General features: G+C 44.7%; 1 protein-coding gene across 1 annotated transcript; it reads left to right on the top strand.

Annotated features, from left to right (window-relative positions):
• The first annotated feature begins 537 nt into the window (after nt 1-537).
• Nucleotides 538-17,765, top strand: LOC123445692 (wall-associated receptor kinase 3-like). Its single transcript, XM_045122714.1, has 5 exons — nt 538-1,489; nt 1,598-1,738; nt 15,000-15,863; nt 15,964-15,987; nt 16,386-17,765. The coding sequence occupies exons 1-5, from the start codon at nt 574-576 to the stop codon at nt 17,558-17,560; spliced, it is 3,120 nt and encodes a 1,039-aa protein (XP_044978649.1). The 5' UTR covers nt 538-573; the 3' UTR covers nt 17,561-17,765.
• Nucleotides 17,766-19,537: the final 1,772 nt, after the last annotated feature.

Raw genomic sequence — 19,537 nt, 5'->3', positions numbered from 1 at the left:
TCGAGCATCTCCTTTTGCTTCTGCTCAAACCAAACTCTTCTCTTAGGAGACATATTGCTCAAGTCCATGGTCATGATCTTCTCTTCCTTGAAGATTCTCGCCGGGTGTGTGCGTGAACGAGGTATGATTGCCGCCATGGACCAGGCCGTGTGTGTGTGTGCTTTTCGCCGCCGCATCTTCGGACTTGTGGCGCACACCGATGAGGCCAGGCCCGCAGCTCGTCACGGATATCTCCCTCTCGACCATCGCCACAGCTCATCCCGGTCACTTTCCACCTCAAGCATCGCCTCACTCCAAGGTGTACACACCCTGTTCGCTAAAATATATGGACAACTGGGAGTTGTCCCTTGGGTACCATGGTACTACACATTTTTGACAAACGGAGAGGACAGATGCCCTTGGTTCTCACTTGTCGAAAATTACTTTTATCTTGATAGCTGGGCCTACCACGCAGCAGGTGCTGCTCCGGGCAACCAGAGTGCGCGCCATCTTTATAAGCCGGCCCGGCTGGAGCCTGGAGAGCAATGCATGGTTCAGGAGCTAGCTAGCTAGGCAGACAAACTCAACCACTCAATGGCGCACATAATAACCATCTTGGGGGTAGTGATGGCGGCCACAGCGGTGGCGATACTGACATCGCCGCACCTTGCTGGAGCAGGAATTTCTCCCGAGGAGGCGCAAGGCATGCCCAACTGCGACATCACCTGCGGCAACATGATCGTGCCATACCCGTTTGGCATGGGCCCGGAAAGGTGCTACTGGCCGGGGTTCAACCTCACCTGCAACCGCACAAGCAACCCCCCGCGGTTGCTGCTCGGCGACGGCACCCTCCAAGTCAAAGAATTCTCCCTCACAAACTGGTCGACGTTTGTGGCCGTCATACGCACGGGCGACATAAAAGTCGACGGCAATGGTGAAGGCACGCTCGACGGTGGTCTTACCACCAATGGGCCCTACACGATTTCATCCAACAAGCTCATCCTGACGGGCTGCAATGTTCAAGCGACACTCAAGAACGGCGACGTTACCGTGAGCAGCTGTTCTTCTGTATGTGAAAACGGTGATGGACCCTCCCATGTGCGATCCACACTCGAAGAAGGCATGCAATGCTCTGGCAATGGCTGCTGCCAGTCGGACATTGTCTTCGACCCTGCGGAGGTACCAGGAAGGCTTGCCAGCAGCACGTCCTACGACGTGCAGCTCAAATGGTTCGGCTGGAACCGCAGTGCGGACCACCAGTGGCCGGCACATGTCTTCGTTGCGAGGTACGATTGGTTCAGCCATACACTATTACAAACAGATGCCCCTGTGTCAGCGGATGCAATGCAAGTTCCCATGTTGCTGGATTGGGAGGTCGTTGGCCATGGCGCAGAATGCTCCAACGTCTGCAAGAGCAAGCACCGTGAGTGCATAAAGCGTAAGAGAGGCTACGTATGCTTATGCAAGGATGGCTACCAAGGGAATCCCTACATCACCAACGGATGCAAAGGTAGGCTCTTTGTTGATAGTAGCTTCTTCTCCTGATTTGAGACGAGGAATAATCTTTGGGGGTTTCTCTTTGCTTAATGCTAGCATGTGTTGGTTTGGCTATTTGTAGATATCGACGAGTGCAACGAACGGGACCCTAAGTGCTATGGCGATTGTACCAATTCGGATGGAAAATATGATTGCCGGTGTCCGCCAGGAACCCATGGCGATGCTACCAAGCCCGATGGTTGCTTCATCAATTTCGTCCCAGGTAAGTACTATTGCGGCAACCTCATTTGTTTCTACTATCGAGATGAAGGCAAATAAGTGATGAACAAGTACAAAAAAAGGTTCAACACCACATGCAGCAACTAGCCAACTACTGAGTTGACAGTTAGTTATTTAGTAACGTCATCTTAGAGAACAAATATAGTACTAAAATTGGCATTAACCTAATGGATTATACACAAAACAAACAAAAGGTTACATTAGTGAGGCTTTAAGGATTTACACTCTCCATCCCATAATATAAGAGCGTTTTGGCATTACACTAGTGTCAAAAACGCTCTTGTGGGACGGAGGGAGTACTTAGAAAGAGGGAGAAACCATAGGCCGACTTTAACAAGAACATAAATCGTCAAGTGATTAGTATTGTACACTCCAATTTCGCAAATCTACTCATGAGCTACGTCATTTTGTTACAGAACTATTAGTTTAGACTTCCACATCAAAAGTGGAGATTCGCATCTAAATCTGAATATGAATTTTGAAATGTTCTTACCCCAATTTAAATATGAGTGCAAATGATTCAGTAGCTCACCACTTAAGCCAAACCAATTGAGCATAAAGACATTTGCCAGCAAATCAGTGAAAATCTTTTTCCAGATAAAACTTCTGCCAAAACAATATTGGCAGCGACAATGTTTAAAATATCCATCCAATTAACCATACGCGAATTTTTCATCATATAAGAGCAACTCCAACCAGTGGTGGAGCTAGCAAAATGTCAGATAGCCTGGGCACATCGCAAACTAAGATAATCCGCTCTGTTTTACCAAAAAACATCATGATTCAAAAAAAGTGTGTAAAACTTAATGCAATAGCAAAAAGGTAAAGATGTGATAATGTGCAATTACTAAGGATAATGATAAATATTTTGGATAACTCCCGAATGAAATTGAAATTGCTTTTTAAAATATACATATTTATGAAACATGTGACACTGTACTTTTTTCGATTTTAAAAAATGAGACATAATTTCCACTAATTGTCACTATATTTTTTAAGAAATTTTTAAAAAAATGAGACATAGTTTTCACAAATTTTCATAGAAATTTTTGTTTGACTTAAAATCCATAAATATGTTCATACACGATAGCCCGTTTTGTGAAGGATTTTTTTTTCAAACTTGTCATATTGAAACTTTGGTATTTTTTGTTCCGACTAGTACACATAAAAGAACTCCATGCGGAAGGATTGCATTTTTGAACTTGTATTTATTTTCTTTATTTTTTTCGAGACGAGTCAAAATGGTCGACATGGTTATTCACACTATTAAAAAAATCATACGATTCAGCGATTTATCGTCCGATTTATCGCTACTCATGGGGTGACCTATAATTTTATGTCTTATCTTCACCATTTATCTTCTGTGCCAATTTATCGCTCTGACAAGCGATTTATCAGGAATCTTCCGATAAATCAGGCCTATTTCTAGCACTATTTTTGCAAAAAATATGTTTATTTGTATTTTTATGGACTTTGTTATGCAATATGTACTATTTCCCTATTTTGTTTGTCATTATACGAGGATTCACAGGCTAGGAATCAAGGTAACATTTGTGTCCAATATATTTTTGGTGTTAAATATAGTATATTTCGGTGTTGGGAACCTAGAATTTGCAAAAAATGGCCTATTAACAGTCAACTAATAATTAATCAGCCAATTTCCAATTAATCTGTAATCCCAAACTGACGGAGACAATAACCATAAGCGATATCCTCAACATTGGTTATTCATGGCAAGGGGTTGATTCTCTCAAAATCCATGTGGTTCTTCCATAAAATGACTAGTTGTGTACCTAAATTTTTTCTGCTAATTTTTACGACAAACTTAATACACATTTACAGTTCAAATTTGAATTACTTTTCGAAAATCCACATAAATTCATCTAAATGTGTGAAAGTAGCTAGAAATCTAAAAAATCCATGGAACATGGGAATTGTGCATACAATATGGTCTACTTACTGTGAAAATTAGAGTGATGCCATTTTGCACCCTGTTTTTTGTACTTGCTTCACAAAAATACCCTTTTTGACACATAGAAAATGGAAAATGATTTTTTTGCACAAAAAGTTGGCAAATCTATTTGAAAACATTGTTTGTATTAGTAACATGCACGTATGTGTTTAATTTGAACATAGTACAATAAACTATGTAACAAATATGACCATCACCTTTATAGGGTCGTGCAAGCCGAGTGCTTACAGATGGCACATGGCTTAGTGTCCTGTAAGCCGAGAGCTAGGGGGGTTACACGGCTTACATGCCATGTAAGCTGAGACCTCTGATCGGGCACACGGCTTATAGGCTATTCCGTGAAGGCGCCATGAACGACCTCCATTGTAGACAAGTGGTAAATATCTTTGCCGAATGTGCGCTGTAGGTCGAGTGTTTTTTTGTTGCCGAGTACATGAGATTGAACATAAGCCGAGTACCTGATAAATAGCTCATGGCTTATAGGCTAACATGCGGGAAAGAGGAATTTTCTTGTAGTCGCTTGGCTTCTTCCTTGATCCTGTCTTCAAACATCTGCATTGGAGTCTGAAGTGTTTCAAAGACTGGCTTCTTCCTTTCCTTCCAGATCGACCAGATGACCAATATGATGAAACAAAGTTCTCCCATGATTTTTATTATAAAGCAACTTCCATCCATCACGATGATATTAGTAGGGTAAACAGCTCATCAAGCCCAAAGAGAAACAAAAAAGAAATAAATGTCAACAACAGCAGCTTAACAAAGAATAGATGAACTGCCACCGCTGTGTCCTGTGGATTCTTCCCATGAAGGAATGCGACGTCGACCACACAGCTGGCCAGACAGGTCTCAGGGTTTCCCCGGCACGCAAAGGGGAGTGGGCGATGGGTGACACTGATGCCCTTCAGGTAGGAATGCTGGCACCCACAGGTGACACCGCGTCAGAGCCGGATGAACCGACAAGGTTTTCTCCCGCAACCCAAACACCACAACGCGCTGGAATCGGAACCAACCGGCCAGCTTGCCATCCACCAACATACACCACCACGGTCTTGAGGTCATCCATGTCGTCTCATTGAAATCACCAACATGAGGCCAAGAGGACGAAGGAGGGAGCGGCAGTAATCGGGAGCGGCAGCACTGGAGCCGCACGAAAGCGAACCACCTCCACCGCCGTCGTTTGGGAGGCCCGTGTTGGGGAACGTCGCATGGGAAACAAAAAATTTCCTACGCACACGAAGACCTATCATGGTGATGTCCATCTACGAGAGGGGATTTCCGATCTACTTACCCTTGTAGATCGCACAGCAGAAGCGTTAGTGAACGCGGTTGATGTAGTGGAACGTCCTCACGTCCCTCGATCCGCCCCGTGAACCGTCCCACGAACCGCCCCGCGATCCGTCCCACGATCTAGAGCTGAACGGACGGCACCTCCGCGTTCAGCACACGTACAGCTCGACGATGATCTCGGCCTTCTTGATCCAGCAAGAGAGACGGAGAGGTAGATGAGTTCTCCGGCAGCGTGACGGCGCTCCGGAGGTTGGTGGTGATCTGATCTCGGCAGGGCTCCGCCCGAGCTCCGCAGAAACGCGATCTAGAGGTAAAACCGTGGAGGTATGTGGTCGGGCTGCCTTGAAAAGTTGTTTCAAATCAGCCCTAATACCTCTGTATATATAGGTGGGAGGGGAGGGGCCTTGCCTTGAGGCTCAAGGAGCCCCAAAGGGGTCGGCCGAACCAAGGGGGGAAGTCCTCCCCTTCCAAACCTAATCCAACTAGGATTGGAAAGTGGAGTCCTTCTCTCCTTTCCCACCTCCCTTTTTTTCCTTTCTCTTTGATTTCTTATCCTTGGCGCATAGGGCCTTCTTGGGCTGTCCCACCAGCCCACCAAGGGCTGGTGCGCCACCCCCAAGGCCTATGGGCTTCCCCGGGGTGGATGCCCCCCCCCCCCCGGTGAACACCCGGAACCCATATTCGTCATTCCCGGTACATTCCCGGTAACTCCGAAAACCTTCCGGTAATCAAATGAGGTCATCCTATATATCAATCTTCGTTTCCGGACCATTCCAGAAACCCTCGTGACATCCGTGATCTCATCCGGGACTCCGAACAACATTCGGTAACCAACGATATAACTCAAATGCGCATAAAACAACGTCGAACCTTAAGTGTGCATACCCTGCGGGTTCGAGAACTATGTAGACATGACCCGAGTGATTCCTCGGTCAATATCCAATAGTGAGACCTGGATGCCCATATTGGATCCCACATATTCTACGAAGATCTTATCGTTTGAACCTCATTGCCAAGGATTCATATAATCCCGTATGTCATTCCCTTTGTCCTTCGGTATGTTACTTGCCCGAGATTCGATCGTCAGTATCCGCATACCTATTTCAATCTCGTTTACCGGCAAGTCTCTTTACTCGTTCCGTAATACAAGATCCCGCAACTTACACTAAGTCACATTGCTTGCAAGGCTTGTGTGTGATGTTGTATTACCGAGTGGGCCCCGAGATACCTCTCCGTCATACGGAGTGACAAATCCCAGTCTCGATCCATACTAACTAAACGAACACCTTCGGATATACCTGTAGAGCATCTTTATAGTCACCCAGTTACGTTGCGACGTTTGATACACATAAAGCATTCCTCCGGTGTCAGTGAGTTATATGATCTCATGGTTATAGGAACAAATACTTGACACGCAGAAAACAGTAGCAACAAAATGACACGATCAACATGCTACGTCTATTAGTTTGGGTCTATTCCATCACATGATTCTCCTAATGATGTGATCCCGTTATCAAGTGACAACACTTGCCTATGGTCAGGAAACCTTGACCATCTTTGATCAACGGGCTAGTCAACTAGAGGCTTACTAGGGACAGTGTTTTGTCTATGTATCCACACATGCACTGTGTTTCCAATCAATACAATTATAGCATGGATAAAAAACGATTATCATGAACTAAGAAATATAATAATAACTAATTTATTATTGCCTCTAGGGCATATTTCCAACAGTCTCCCACTTGCACTAGAGTCAATAATCTAGTTCACATCACCATGTGATTTCAACGAATCCAACACCCATATAGTTATGGGGTGTGATCACGTCTTGCTCGTGAGAGAGGTTTTAGTCAATGGTTCTGGAACTTTCAGATCCGTGTGTTCTTTACAAATCTTTATGTCATCTTATAGATGCTGCTACTATGTGCTATTCGGAAATGCTTCAAATATCTACTCTACTATACGAATCCGTTTCACTACTCATAGTTATTCGGATTAGTGTCAAAGCTTGCATCGACGTAACCCCTTACGACGAACTCTTTAACCACCTCCATAATCGAGAAAAATGACTTAGTCTATTTAGTTACTAAGGATAATTTTGACCGCTGATCAGTGATTCAATCCTGGATCACTCTGCGTACCTCTTAACAGACTTGCTGCAAGGCACACATCAGGTGCGGTACTCAGCATGGCATACTTTAGAGTCTACGGCTAAGGCATAGAAAACGACCTTCGTCTATCCTCTTTATTCTGTCGTGGTCGGGTTTTGAGTCTTACTCAAATTCACACCTTACAACACAGTCAAGAACTCCTTCTTTGCTGATCTATTTCGAATTCCTTCAAAAACTTGTCAAGGCATGCATCTTGTTGAAACTTCTATTAAGCGTTTTGATCTATCTCCATAGATCTTGATGCTCAACGTTCAAGTAGCTCAATCCAGGTATTCCTTTGAAAAACTCCTTTCAAACAACCTTTTATGCTTCACAGAAATTCTACAATACTTCTGATCAACAATATGTCAACCACATATACTTATCAGAAATTCTATAGTGCTCCCACTCACTTCTTTGGAAATGCAAGTTTCTCATAAACCTTGTACAAACCCAAAATCTTTGATCATCTCATCAAAGTGTATATTCCAACTCCGAGATGCTTGCACCAGTCCATTGAAGGATCGCTCGAGCTTGCATACTTGCTAGTATCTTTAGGATCGACAAAACCCCCTCATTGTATCACATACAATGTTTGGTCAAGGAAACCGTCAAGGAAACAATGTTTTGACATCCTATGTGCAATATTTCATGAATAATGCAGCTATTACTAACATAATTATAACAGACTTTTAGCATCGCTACGAGTGAGAAAGTCTCATCATAGTCAACTGTTTGATCTCGTTGGAAACATCTTTGCGACAAGTCGAGCTTTTCTTAATAGTGACTTATCACCATCATCGTCTGTCTTCCTTTTAAAGATCCATCTTTACTCAATAGTCCTATGACCATCAAGTAGTTCTTCCAAAGTCTACACTTTGTTTTCATACATGGATCCTTTCTCGGATTTCATGGCCTCCAGCCATTTGTCGGAATCCGGGCCCACCATTGCTTTCTCCATAACTCGTAGGTTCACTGTTGCTCAACAACATGACCTCCAAGACAGGGTTACCGTACCACTCTGCAGTAGTACGCGACCTTGTCAACCTACGAGATTTGTAGTAACTTGATTCGATGCTCGATGATCACCATCATCAGCTTTCACTTCAATTGGTGTAGGCGCCACAGGAACGACTTCCTGCGCCCTGCTACACACTGGTTGAAGTGATGGTTCAATAACCTTATCAAGTTCTACCACCCTCCCACTCAATTCTTTCGAGAGAAACCTTTCCTCGAGAAAGGATCCGTTTCTAGAAACAAACACTTTGCTTTCGGATCTGAGATGGGAGATGTACCCAACTGTTTTGGATATCCTATGAACATGCATGTATCCGCTTTGGGTTCGAGCTTATCAGACCGAAACTTTTTCACATAAGTGTCGAAGCCCCCAAACTTTCAAGAAACAACAGTTTAGATTTCTCTAAACCTCAGTCTATACTGTGTCATCTCAACGGAAATACGCGATGCCCTATTTAAAGTGAATGCGGTTGTCACTAATGCATAACCCATAAACGATAGTGGTAATTCGACAAGAGACATCATAGCATGCACCATACCAAATAGTGCGTGGCTATGACGTTCAGACACATCATCACACTATGATGTTCCAGGTGGCATGAACTGCGAAACAATTTCCACATTGTCTTAACTGCGTACCAAAACTTGTAACTCAGATATTCATTTCTATGATCATATCGTAGAGAGTTTATCCTCTTGTTACGACGAACTTCACTCCGAAACAGAATTGAACTTTTCAATATTTCAGACTTGTGATTCATTAAGTAAATACTCTTGTATCTGCTCAAATCATCATTGAAGTAAGAACATAATGATATCCACTGAGTGCCTCAGCACCCATTGGACTGCATACATCAAAATGTATCACTTCCAACAAGTTGCTATCTTGTTTAATCTCAATGAAAACAAGGCCTTGCTCATGTGGTATGATTTGCATGTCACTAGTGATTCAAAATCAAGTGAGTATAAAGATCCATTAGCATGGAGCCTCTTCATGCAATTTATACCAACATGACTCAAGCGGCAGTGCCACAAGTAAGTGGTACTATCATCATTACCTCGTATCTTTTGGCACCAATATCATGAACATGTGTAACACTATGATCGAGATTCAATAAACCATTGAAGGTGATTATTCAAGCAAATAGAGTAACCATTATTCTCTTTAAATGAATAATCGTATTGCAATAAACACGATCCAATCATGTTCATGCTTAACGCAGGCACCAAATAACAATTATTTAGGTTTAACACAATCCCGATGGTAGAGGGAGCGTGCGACGTTTGATCATATCAACCTTGAAAACACTTCCAACACGTATCGTCGCCTCGCCTTTAGCTAGTCTCCGTTTATGCCGTAGCTTTCATTTCGTGTTACTAATCACTTAGCAACCGAACCGGTATCCAATACCCTCGTGCTACTAGGAGTACTAGTAAAGTACACATCAACATTATGTATATCGAATATACTTCTTTCGACTTTTGCCAGCCTTCATATCTACTAAGTATCTAGAGTTGCTCCGCCTCAGTGACCGTTCCCCTCATAACAGAAGCACTTAGTCCCGGGCTTGGGCTTAATCTGGGGTCTCTTCATTAGTGCAGCAACTGCTTTGCCGTTTCACGAAGTATCCCTTCTAGCCCTTGCCTTTCTCGAAACTTAGTGGTTTTACTAACCATCAACTATTGATGCTCCTTCTTGATTTCTACTTTCGCAGTGTCAAACATCACGAATCGCTCAAGGATCATTATGTCTATCCTTGATATATTATAGATCATCACGAAGCTCTCATAGCTTGGTGGCAGTGACTTTCGAGAACCATCACTATCTTATCTGGAAGATCAACTCCCACTTGATTCAAGCGGTTGTCGTACTCAGATAATCTGAGCACACGCTCAATGATTGAGCTTTTCTCCTTTACTTTGTGGACAAAGAATCTTGTCGGAGGTCTCATACCTCTTAACAAGGGCACAAGCATGAAATCACAATTTCATCTATTTAGAACATCTCTTATGTTCCGTGACGTTTCAAAATGTCTTCGGCGCCTTGCTTCTAAGCCATTAAGTATTTTGTACTGAACTATCGTGTAGTCATCAGAATCGTGTATGTCGGATGTTCACAACATCTATAGACGACGCTCGAGGTGCAGCACACCGAGTGGTGCATTAAGGACATAAGCCTTCTGTGCAGCAACGAGGACAATCCTCGGTTTTACAAACTCAGTCTGCAAAGTTTGCTACTATCAACTTTCAACTAAATTTTCTCTAGGAACATATAAAAACAGTAGAGCTATAGCGCAAGCTACATCGTAATTCGCAAAGACCATTAGACTATGTTCATGACAATTAGTTCAATTAATCATATTACTTAAGAACTCCCACTCAAAAAGTACATCTCTCTAGTCATTTGAGTGGTACATGATCCAAATCCACTATCTCAAGTCTGATCATCACGTGAGTCGAGAATAGTTTCAGTGGTAAGCATCTCTATGCTAATCATATCAACTATATGATTCATGCTCGACCTTTCGGTCTCATGTGTTCCGAGGCCATGTCTGCACATGCTAGGCTCGTCAAGCTTAACCCGAGTGTTCCGCGTGTGCAACTGTTTTGCACCCGTTGTATGTGAACGTTGAGTCTATCACACCCGATCATCACGTGCTGTCTCGAAACGAAGAACTGTCGCAACGGTGCACAGTCGGGGAGAACACAATTTCGTCTTGAAATTTTAGTGAGAGATCACCTCATAATGCTACCGTCGTTCTAAGCAAGATAAGGTGCATAAAGGATTAACATCACATGCAATTCATAAGTGACATGATATGGCCATCATCATGTGCTTCTTGATCTCCATCACCAAAGCACCGGCACGATCTTCTTGTCACCGGCGTCACACCATGATCTCCATTATCATGATCTCCATCAACGTGTCGCCATCGGGGTTGTCGTGCTACTCATGCTATTACTACTAAAGCTACGTCGTAGCAATATAGTAAACGCATCTGCAAGCACAAACGTTAGTTTAAAGACAACCCTATGGCTCCTGTCGGTTGCCGTACCATCGACGTGCAAGTCGATATTGACTATTACAAAATGATCATCTCATACATCCAATATATCACATCACATCATTGGCCATATCACATCACAAGCATACCCTGCAAAAACAAGTTAGACGTCCTCTAATTGTTGTTGCATGTTTTACGTGGTGACCATGGGTATCTAGTAGGATCGCATCTTATTTACGCAAACACCACAACGGAGATATATGAATTGCTATTTAACCTCATCCAAGGACCTCCTCGGTCAATTCCGATTCAACTAAAGTTGGAGAAACCGACACCCGTCAGTCATCTTTGAGCAACGGAGTTACTCATAGCGATGAAACCAGTCTCTCGTAAGCGTACGAGTAATGTCGGTCCGAGCCGCTTCGATCCAACAATACCGCGGAATCAAGAAAAGACTAAGGAGGGCAGCAAGACGCACATCACCGTCCACAAAAACTTTTGTATTCTACTCGAGATTACATCTATGCATGAACCTAGCTCATGATGCCACTGTTGGGGAACGTCGCATGGGAAACAAAAAATTTCCAACGCGCACGAAGACCTATCATGGTGATGTCCATCTACGAGAGGGGATTTCCGATCTACTTACCCTTGAAGATCGCACAGCAGAAGCGTTAGTGAACGCGGTTGATGTAGTGGAACGTCCTCACGTCCCTCGATCCGCCTCGCGAACGGTCCCACGATCCGTCCCGCGATCCGTCCCACGATCTAGTGCCGAACGGACGGCACCTCCGCGTTCAGCACACGTACAGCTCGACGATGATCTCGGCCTTCTTGATCCAGCAAGAGAGACGGAGAGGTGAGTTCTCCGGCAGCGTGACAGCGCTCCGGAGGTTTGTGGTGATCTGATCTCGGCAGGGCTCCGCCCGAGCTCCGCAGAAACGCGATCTAGAGGTAAAACCGTGGAGGTATGTGGTCGGGCTGCCTTGAAAAGTTGTTTCAAATCAGCCCTAATACCTCTGTATATATAGGTGGGAGGGGAGGGGCCTTGCCTTGAGGCTTAAGGAGCCCCAAGGGGGTCGGCCGAAACAAGGGGGGAAGTCCTCCCCTTCCAAACCTAATCCAACTAGGATTGGAAAGTGGAGTCCTTCTCTCCTTTCCCACCTCCCTTTTTTTTCCTTTCTCTTTGATTTCTTATCCTTGGCGCATAGGGCCTTCTTGGGTTGTCCCACCAGCCCACCAAGGGCTGGTGCGCCACCCCCAAGGCCTATGGGCTTCCTCGGGGTGGGTTGCCCCCCCCCCCCCCCGGTGAACACCCGGAACCCATTCGTCATTCCCGGTACATTCCCGGTAACTCCGAAAACCTTCCGGTAATCAAATGAGGTCATCCTATATATCAATATTCGTTTCCGGACCATTCCGGAAACCCTCGTGACGTCCGTGATCTCATCCGGGACTCCGAACAACATTCGTTAACCAACCATATAACTCAAATACGCATAAAACAACGCCGAACCTTAAGTGTGCAGACCCTGCGGGTTCGAGAACTATGTAGACATGACCCGAGTGACTCCTCGGTCAATATCCAATAGCGGGACCTGGATGCCCATTTTGGATCCCACATATTCTACGAAGATCTTATCGTTTGAACCTCATTTCCAAGGATTCATATAATCCCGTATGTCATTCCCTTTGTCCTTCGGTATGTTACTTGCCCGAGATTCGATCGTCGGTATCCGCATACCTATTTCAATCTCGTTTACCGGCAAGTCTCTTTACTCGTTCCGTAATACAAGATCCTGCAACTTACACTAAGTCACATTGCTTGCAAGGCTTGTGTGTGATGTTGTATTACCGAGTGGGCCCCGAGATACCTCTCCGTCACACGGAGTGACAAATCCCAGTCTCGATCCATACTAACTCAACGAACACCTTCGGATATACCTGTAGAGCATATTTATAGTCACCCAGTTACGTTGCGACGTTTGATACACAAAAAGCATTCCTCCGGTGTCAGTGAGTTATATGATCTCATGGTCATAGGAACAAATACTTGACACGCAGAAAACAGTAGCAATAAAATGACATGATCAACATGCTACGTCTATTAGTTTGGGTCTAGTCCATCACATGATTCTCCTAATGATGTGATCCCGTTATCAAGTGACAACACTTGCCTATGGTCAGGAAACCTTGACCATCTTTGATCAACGAGCTAGTCAACTAGAGGCTTACTAGGGACAGTGTTTTGTCTATGTATCCACACATGCACTGTGTTTCCAATTAATACAATTATAGCATGGATAATAAACGATTATCATGAACTAAGAAATATAATAATGACTAATTTATTATTGCCTCTAGGGCATATTTCCAACAGCCCGCGCCTTCAGCACCGTCGTGTTCAACAATCGGAGGCGGTAGCCGGAGCATACCAGGCCACCGGGCCCCGACCGAGCCTAAACGGGACCGCAAAGCCCCTGCCACCACGCTGCAGCAGGTTGGCTCCAATGCCGCCGCCACCCACCACCTCCACGTCGCACCTCTGCCTCCCGGGAGCGACGCTCTCGACCCGCCCCGTCTCCATCCCGCCCTAGCCTAGATGCGGTCCAAGGGGCACAGATCTGGGCCGAGCCGCTGTGCCACACTACTGCTAAAAGCAACACCGCCGCCACCGTGAAAGATCACCCCGCCGTCGCACCGGACCGCCGCTGCATAGGTGCACCCTACGGTGCGCTCTACCCCACGTTAGAGTGTCACAACAGGGGGAAGGGCTGGGGGCTGCCGCCGCCCGCACCGTTGGGGCTAGGCCCGGCGCCGACCGCCAGCGCCGACGGCATTAAGGAAGGATATCGGAGGAGGCAAGGCGAGATGCGCCGATGTCGTGGCCGGTCGCCTGTGGGGGCGACGCGGTCGGGGGGGGGGGGGTATGCGTGGGGAGGGAAGGGGCACGACGCGGCTTGATATATGTTCTTCTGAGATGTTTGTTCAATAATTAATAAAGATCAATACCTGCGAATGAAAGGATTTGTTCCTCTTCCCCGACAACCTTTCACCTCTGTTGAGCCACCACGACATGAAACTATTATTAGGAATGGGGATAGCCTCTTGAAAGTTTGCCTAGTACAGGATGTCAGGATAGCCCTCCAGATTATGAACTCAGTTACGGCCCAACGGGATTGTTTTTACCGCCGCAAACTAGACACCCGGGCCTAGGAAGTACGTACCTGGTGGGGGGCCCGGGGCGGCCGCCCCTTCTGCCCCCCCCCCCTCAGGGCCGGCCCTGACAGGATAGCCCTCCAGATTATGTTAATTACAGCGCACTCCATGAACAAGTGATTGGCATTCGCCTACGGAAGCTATCCCGAGTTCCCCACCAATGAGCAGGGAAATAAAAATCAATTTGTATATATCTAACTAGACGATACCCTGTGTTTTGCTGCGAAAAACTTGTTAAAAAATTTATGGATAAATGTTAGAAAACTAATGTTAATGCAAAAAAAACTTTTATAAAAATGTATTGCTTAATTACTTAGAAAAAATGCATGCATGAGGGTATGTTTTGCATGAAGAGATTAATGAAAAAAGTAACTTACAACATGCATGACTTGATGATGTGGCATTGTTGCGTGGAGAGGAAAATTAGGTAATGGGTTCTAGGTATTTAAGAATAGAAAATTACAACTTCCATCATGTGTTATATTGCTATATATATCTGAAGGGGAGGAAGAAGAGGCAGCCCATACACATTTTACATTGAAATAAATGAATAATGACGTTGCTCCTTTATTTATTACTGTATCAATCAAATAGGTAACTGCAGCTCATCCTGTGGTGACATAAATGTGCCGTACCCCTTTGGAATTGGTTCTGCCGGTTGCTACTGGCCCGGGTTCAACCTTGCCTGCAATACAAGCCAACGACCACCAAAGCTACTTCTCGTCCTCAATGAGTACCCCTTCCACGTCACGGGGATCTCCCTCGAGAACAACACGGTGCGCCTCAGCACCTACACCATCACGCATATTGACCCCAGCGACTCAACTATACTGTTATACTCCGTACTTGACATTTTCTCGAGTACGCCCTACTCACTATCGACCCGCAACGAGTTCATCCTGTCCGGCTGCAACATTCAGGCGACGCTGACCGGGGGTGGCCCTGAGGTTTTCATCAGTGGTTGTGCCTCCTTCTGCCCCTCCAATGTAAGTCGCACCGATGTCCAGACGGCACTGCCTCGTAGAGGAAGATACTGCAATGGGATGGGCTGCTGTCAGGCGAATATCCCAATGTCTTCCGGTAACATTTCCTTGTCGATGACACTTAAAGAATTCGACAAGAATGACCACCAGAATTGGACGACACAGCCCGCGTACATGGTAATCGCAGAGGAGGGGTGGTTCGATCAGCAACAGCTGTCCAACGAGATGGCAGGGCAGGAGGGATCTGAAATACCCAAGGTGCACGTTCCCCTAGTTCTGCAATGGGAGGTCGTCGAGGGCTTACCGCGACCTGCTGACATGAAGTCGCATCCGGAATGTCCAGCCGAGGTAGCCCGCAAGCTGTGCAAGAGCAAGAACAGCTACTGCAAACGAGGGAGCAGAGGCTATTTATGCCAGTGCAAGAATGGCTTCGACAAGCGGGGCAGCAACCCCTACCTCTCCGACGGATGCAAAGGTTAGAAAATCTACCAACGGTTCTAACATATGTGTTTACGCTATTAATTTCCTTGTTCCTCTATAGTTTTTAACCTAGTGTTTATCTCTTTTATCTCCAGGTGGCCGCAAGCCCTTATCTACAGGTGAGCAACGCTGCAATTTTCCCCCTGTTTATTTACACATCAAGACAAGTATTGTTTCACTTGGTATTTGTTTCAAGCAATACATATTGGTATCTCTTACACATCAACTTAATTTGCTTCTTCCCATGAAAATGCTTGCTTGTTACTCCTAATTAATAATAAGAAGAGAACTTGATGTATGTTTCTTGCTCCAACTTGAACTCTGACATTTAAGTTTTTTTTATCTCAAATCCTGAACTTCTGAAACCAATTTTCTTCTTGTCATTTGAAGTCACGGAGCGAAAAAGTTACTTGAGTAAACTTTGTTCATCACTGCTGCTGCTGAGTAGCTGTAGATCAACAGTATAATACTATGCTCATGATAGACAAAATGAAGAATCACATGCACATCTTTGCAGGTATATACCTCGGCATAGGAGTTTCTGTTGGTGCAGGCATCATACTTTTTGTTCTTGCTGGATCGTTCACACATAAGAAATTCAAACATCGAAGAGCGCAGATGTTGAAACAGAAGTTCTTTGAAAAAAACCGTGGACAACTGTTGCAACAATTGGTATCACAAAGAGCTGATATTGCGGAAAGAATGATTATAACCTTAGATGAGCTTGAGAAGGCAACAAACAAATTTGATAAAGCTCGCGAGCTTGGTGGTGGGGGGCATGGTACAGTATACAAAGGGATCCTATCAGATCTCCATGTTGTAGCCATCAAGAAACCAAAGGCGGCAATTCAAAAGGAGATTGATGAATTCATTAATGAGGTTGCTATCCTATCACAGATCAATCATAGAAATGTTGTAAAACTCTATGGTTGTTGTCTTGAAACAGAGGTCCCCATGTTGATCTATGAGTTTATATCCAATGGTACCCTGTATGATCATCTTCATGTTGATGGACCAAGATCATTGTCATGGAATGATAGACTACGGATAGCAGCTGAGACTGCCAGATCTTTAGCCTATCTTCATTCAACAGCTTCAGTACCCATCATTCATAGAGATATCAAGTCTGTTAACATACTTCTGGATGACACTCTAACAGCAAAGGTCGTGGACTTTGGAGCTTCAAGATATGTTCCGGTGGATAGATCAGGGATCACAACAAGAGTACAAGGTACAAGAGGATATCTAGATCCCATGTATTTCTATGCCGGGCGTCTCACGGAAAAAAGTGATGTGTACAGCTTTGGTGTCCTGCTTCTGGAGTTGTTGACTAGAAAGAAACCGTTTTCATACATCTCTTCTGAAGATGAAGGCCTTGTCGCACATTTTTCTACCTTATTCACACAAGGCAATTTGTCAGAGATAATAGATCCACAAGTTATGGAAGAGGGAGGCAGAGAAATGGAAGAAGTCGCAGCACTTGCAGTAATGTGTATAACATTAAGAGGAGAGGATCGTCCGTCGATGAAGCAAGTGGAGATCAAACTCGAAGGCACTCAAGCGTCCAGGGGGCATGAGGAGGGCACTGCAAGAAACCGCCCATCGACTGCTGACGGAAGTAGGATCAAGAAATTATCCAGGCAGTATAGTATGGAAGAGGAGTTCGCGTTGTCTTCAAGGTATCCTCGGTAGTTCTGCTTAAGCCCGAGCTCATCAGTGCATTAGTTTTCAACATCACGTTTTTGGAGATTCTGCTTTGCATTCATTTCCCTTGTGCATCTGGTATCTTTGCTCCTTTTCTTCAACCAGTTTTACTTTCAAATAAACTTAGTGTTAGGACTCTCTGTCATGTTATAAACTTGTTGTAACCGGGCGCCTAGCTATGCGGCAACTATGGTCGGTGAATCAAAAGAATGTAATGAGATCGCTTTCTTTTGTTTGATTGTTATTTCTTTGTGTTTTTTCCCGGAGCTACACGCAGGGGTGGTGCCAGCGTGGGGTCTTGTAGCGGCTGCCGCCCCGCGTAAAATTTTCGCATCTAGGGTCGGTCCTACCACTTGACCGGTGCCACGCCATGGGAGCTGGACTCGAGATCTGTTTCAGCCATAGCCTGTGAAGTCACTGTAAATTCAAAAATCGGTAGTAAAGGCCCAATTAGATAAGAGCTCGTTATTCTCTATATGCCTTTGGGTCTGAACGTTCCCGATTCCTAACCCAACCAACATCGATTACTATGGCGCAGCCACTGTAGTTTGCCTTTACGAACTAAATTTGAGCGCAGAGGTGTGGATATTGAAACCATTTGTCCTCTGTGTTTTAGATACGATTAAGATGCTGGTTATTGTTTCTTAAAATGTAAAAACGTAAAAGGCATATGGAGACATGCTCTGTTAGTACACATTAGGCTTCGGCTACTTGAATGCCCAGATTCTTTTAAATTCATGGAAGAAATTCTTGAGCTGAATGAAGAACAAAAACTAAAAACTTGCATTCTCCTTTGGATGTGGTGGCATCAGAGAAACAAAGCTAATGTGGGAGATAGAATCAAGTCAAACTATGAAATATGTTTCTCATTTAACCACTATCTTGTTAATACTGAACAATGTGCAGCTAAGCAAACGCAGAAGACAGAACACTATCCAATGATGGACTCCTCCTCCACTGGGAATTATGAAGACTAACACTGATGGTGCCTTTCAAGAGGAAACTCATTCTGGAGGTTGGGGCTTCACTCTAAGAAACGATACAGGAGCATTAATAGCAGCTGGAACAAGGAACCTGGAATACTTATTAGATGCCATTCACTCTGAAGCCTTGGCGATGCTCTATGCTGTGAATGCGGCTATCACTATCAGGATGTGATGTGATCGGCTGATTATAGAAACCAACTCTCTTGCGCGGAAGCAGGCTGTAACGTCAAATAATTATGATATTTTATAGTTATGTGCTATTTTTAGAGATATCAAATACTCCATACAACACTATAACCGGGAATGTAACCATGCCGCACACACTTTAGCTGCGCATGGCACCGCCATGAGTAGGAGTACATGGGAAATTTGGCTTGACAAATTTCCATCCTTTGTATCGGATTGTGTAGCTGGAGATTACGCCGTCACAACTTTATAATGGACGGTAGAGCGATCCTTTCAACAACAAAAAAACATCGATCGATCATGCTCTGCTCCAAAAATATACAGGTGATCACGTTTCCGCGCACATCGGCTCGCCGCCAGCTGCCCAAGTCCAACAGCTGACGCAGTGACGTTAGACGGAGAAGTAAGTCACTGTGTATATAGATCGTGCCGAATTTTTCTGCAAAGTTTGCCCCAGGTAACTTCAAATCCTGTATCCGCCACTGTCTACACGCACCTATTAGCTTATAGTTATCCAAAATCCGAGGAGAATCAAACAACATGATTCCATTTATCCAAGTACATGTGTTTCTTCATACTCCAAAACCTTATGGATTCCTTGAAGTACAACGATTTGTCATCAGGTTTATTGCTGTCCAAGAGGTTACTTTGCTACTTCCCTCATGATTGTTTTATTCGACATCATGCTAGTAGTGACATTTTGAATAATTATTGAACTTGCAAACGAGAAAACATCCGAGCTCTGCATGACTAATAATAAGATGCGGAATTGCAAGCTGCCGAGGATCCTCAC

Source organism: Hordeum vulgare, chromosome 3H (assembly GCF_904849725.1).
Source record: "Hordeum vulgare subsp. vulgare chromosome 3H, MorexV3_pseudomolecules_assembly, whole genome shotgun sequence".
Classification (NCBI taxonomy): Eukaryota; Viridiplantae; Streptophyta; class Magnoliopsida; order Poales; family Poaceae; genus Hordeum; species Hordeum vulgare.
The sequence above is the reverse complement of the archived record's forward strand: the minus strand, read 5'-3'. Positions and strand labels throughout refer to the sequence as shown.

Excerpts from the sequence above, each read along its gene's own strand:
- LOC123445692 (XM_045122714.1), top strand. The coding sequence starts at position 574 with ATGGCGCACATAATAACCATCTTGGGGGTAGTGATGGCGGCCACAGCG. Across the intron at positions 15,864-15,963 it reads CCTCTCCGACGGATGCAAAG|GTGGCCGCAAGCCCTTATCT; the intron begins GTTAGAAAATCT and ends TTTTATCTCCAG. Across the intron at positions 15,988-16,385 it reads CCGCAAGCCCTTATCTACAG|GTATATACCTCGGCATAGGA; the intron begins GTGAGCAACGCT and ends ACATCTTTGCAG.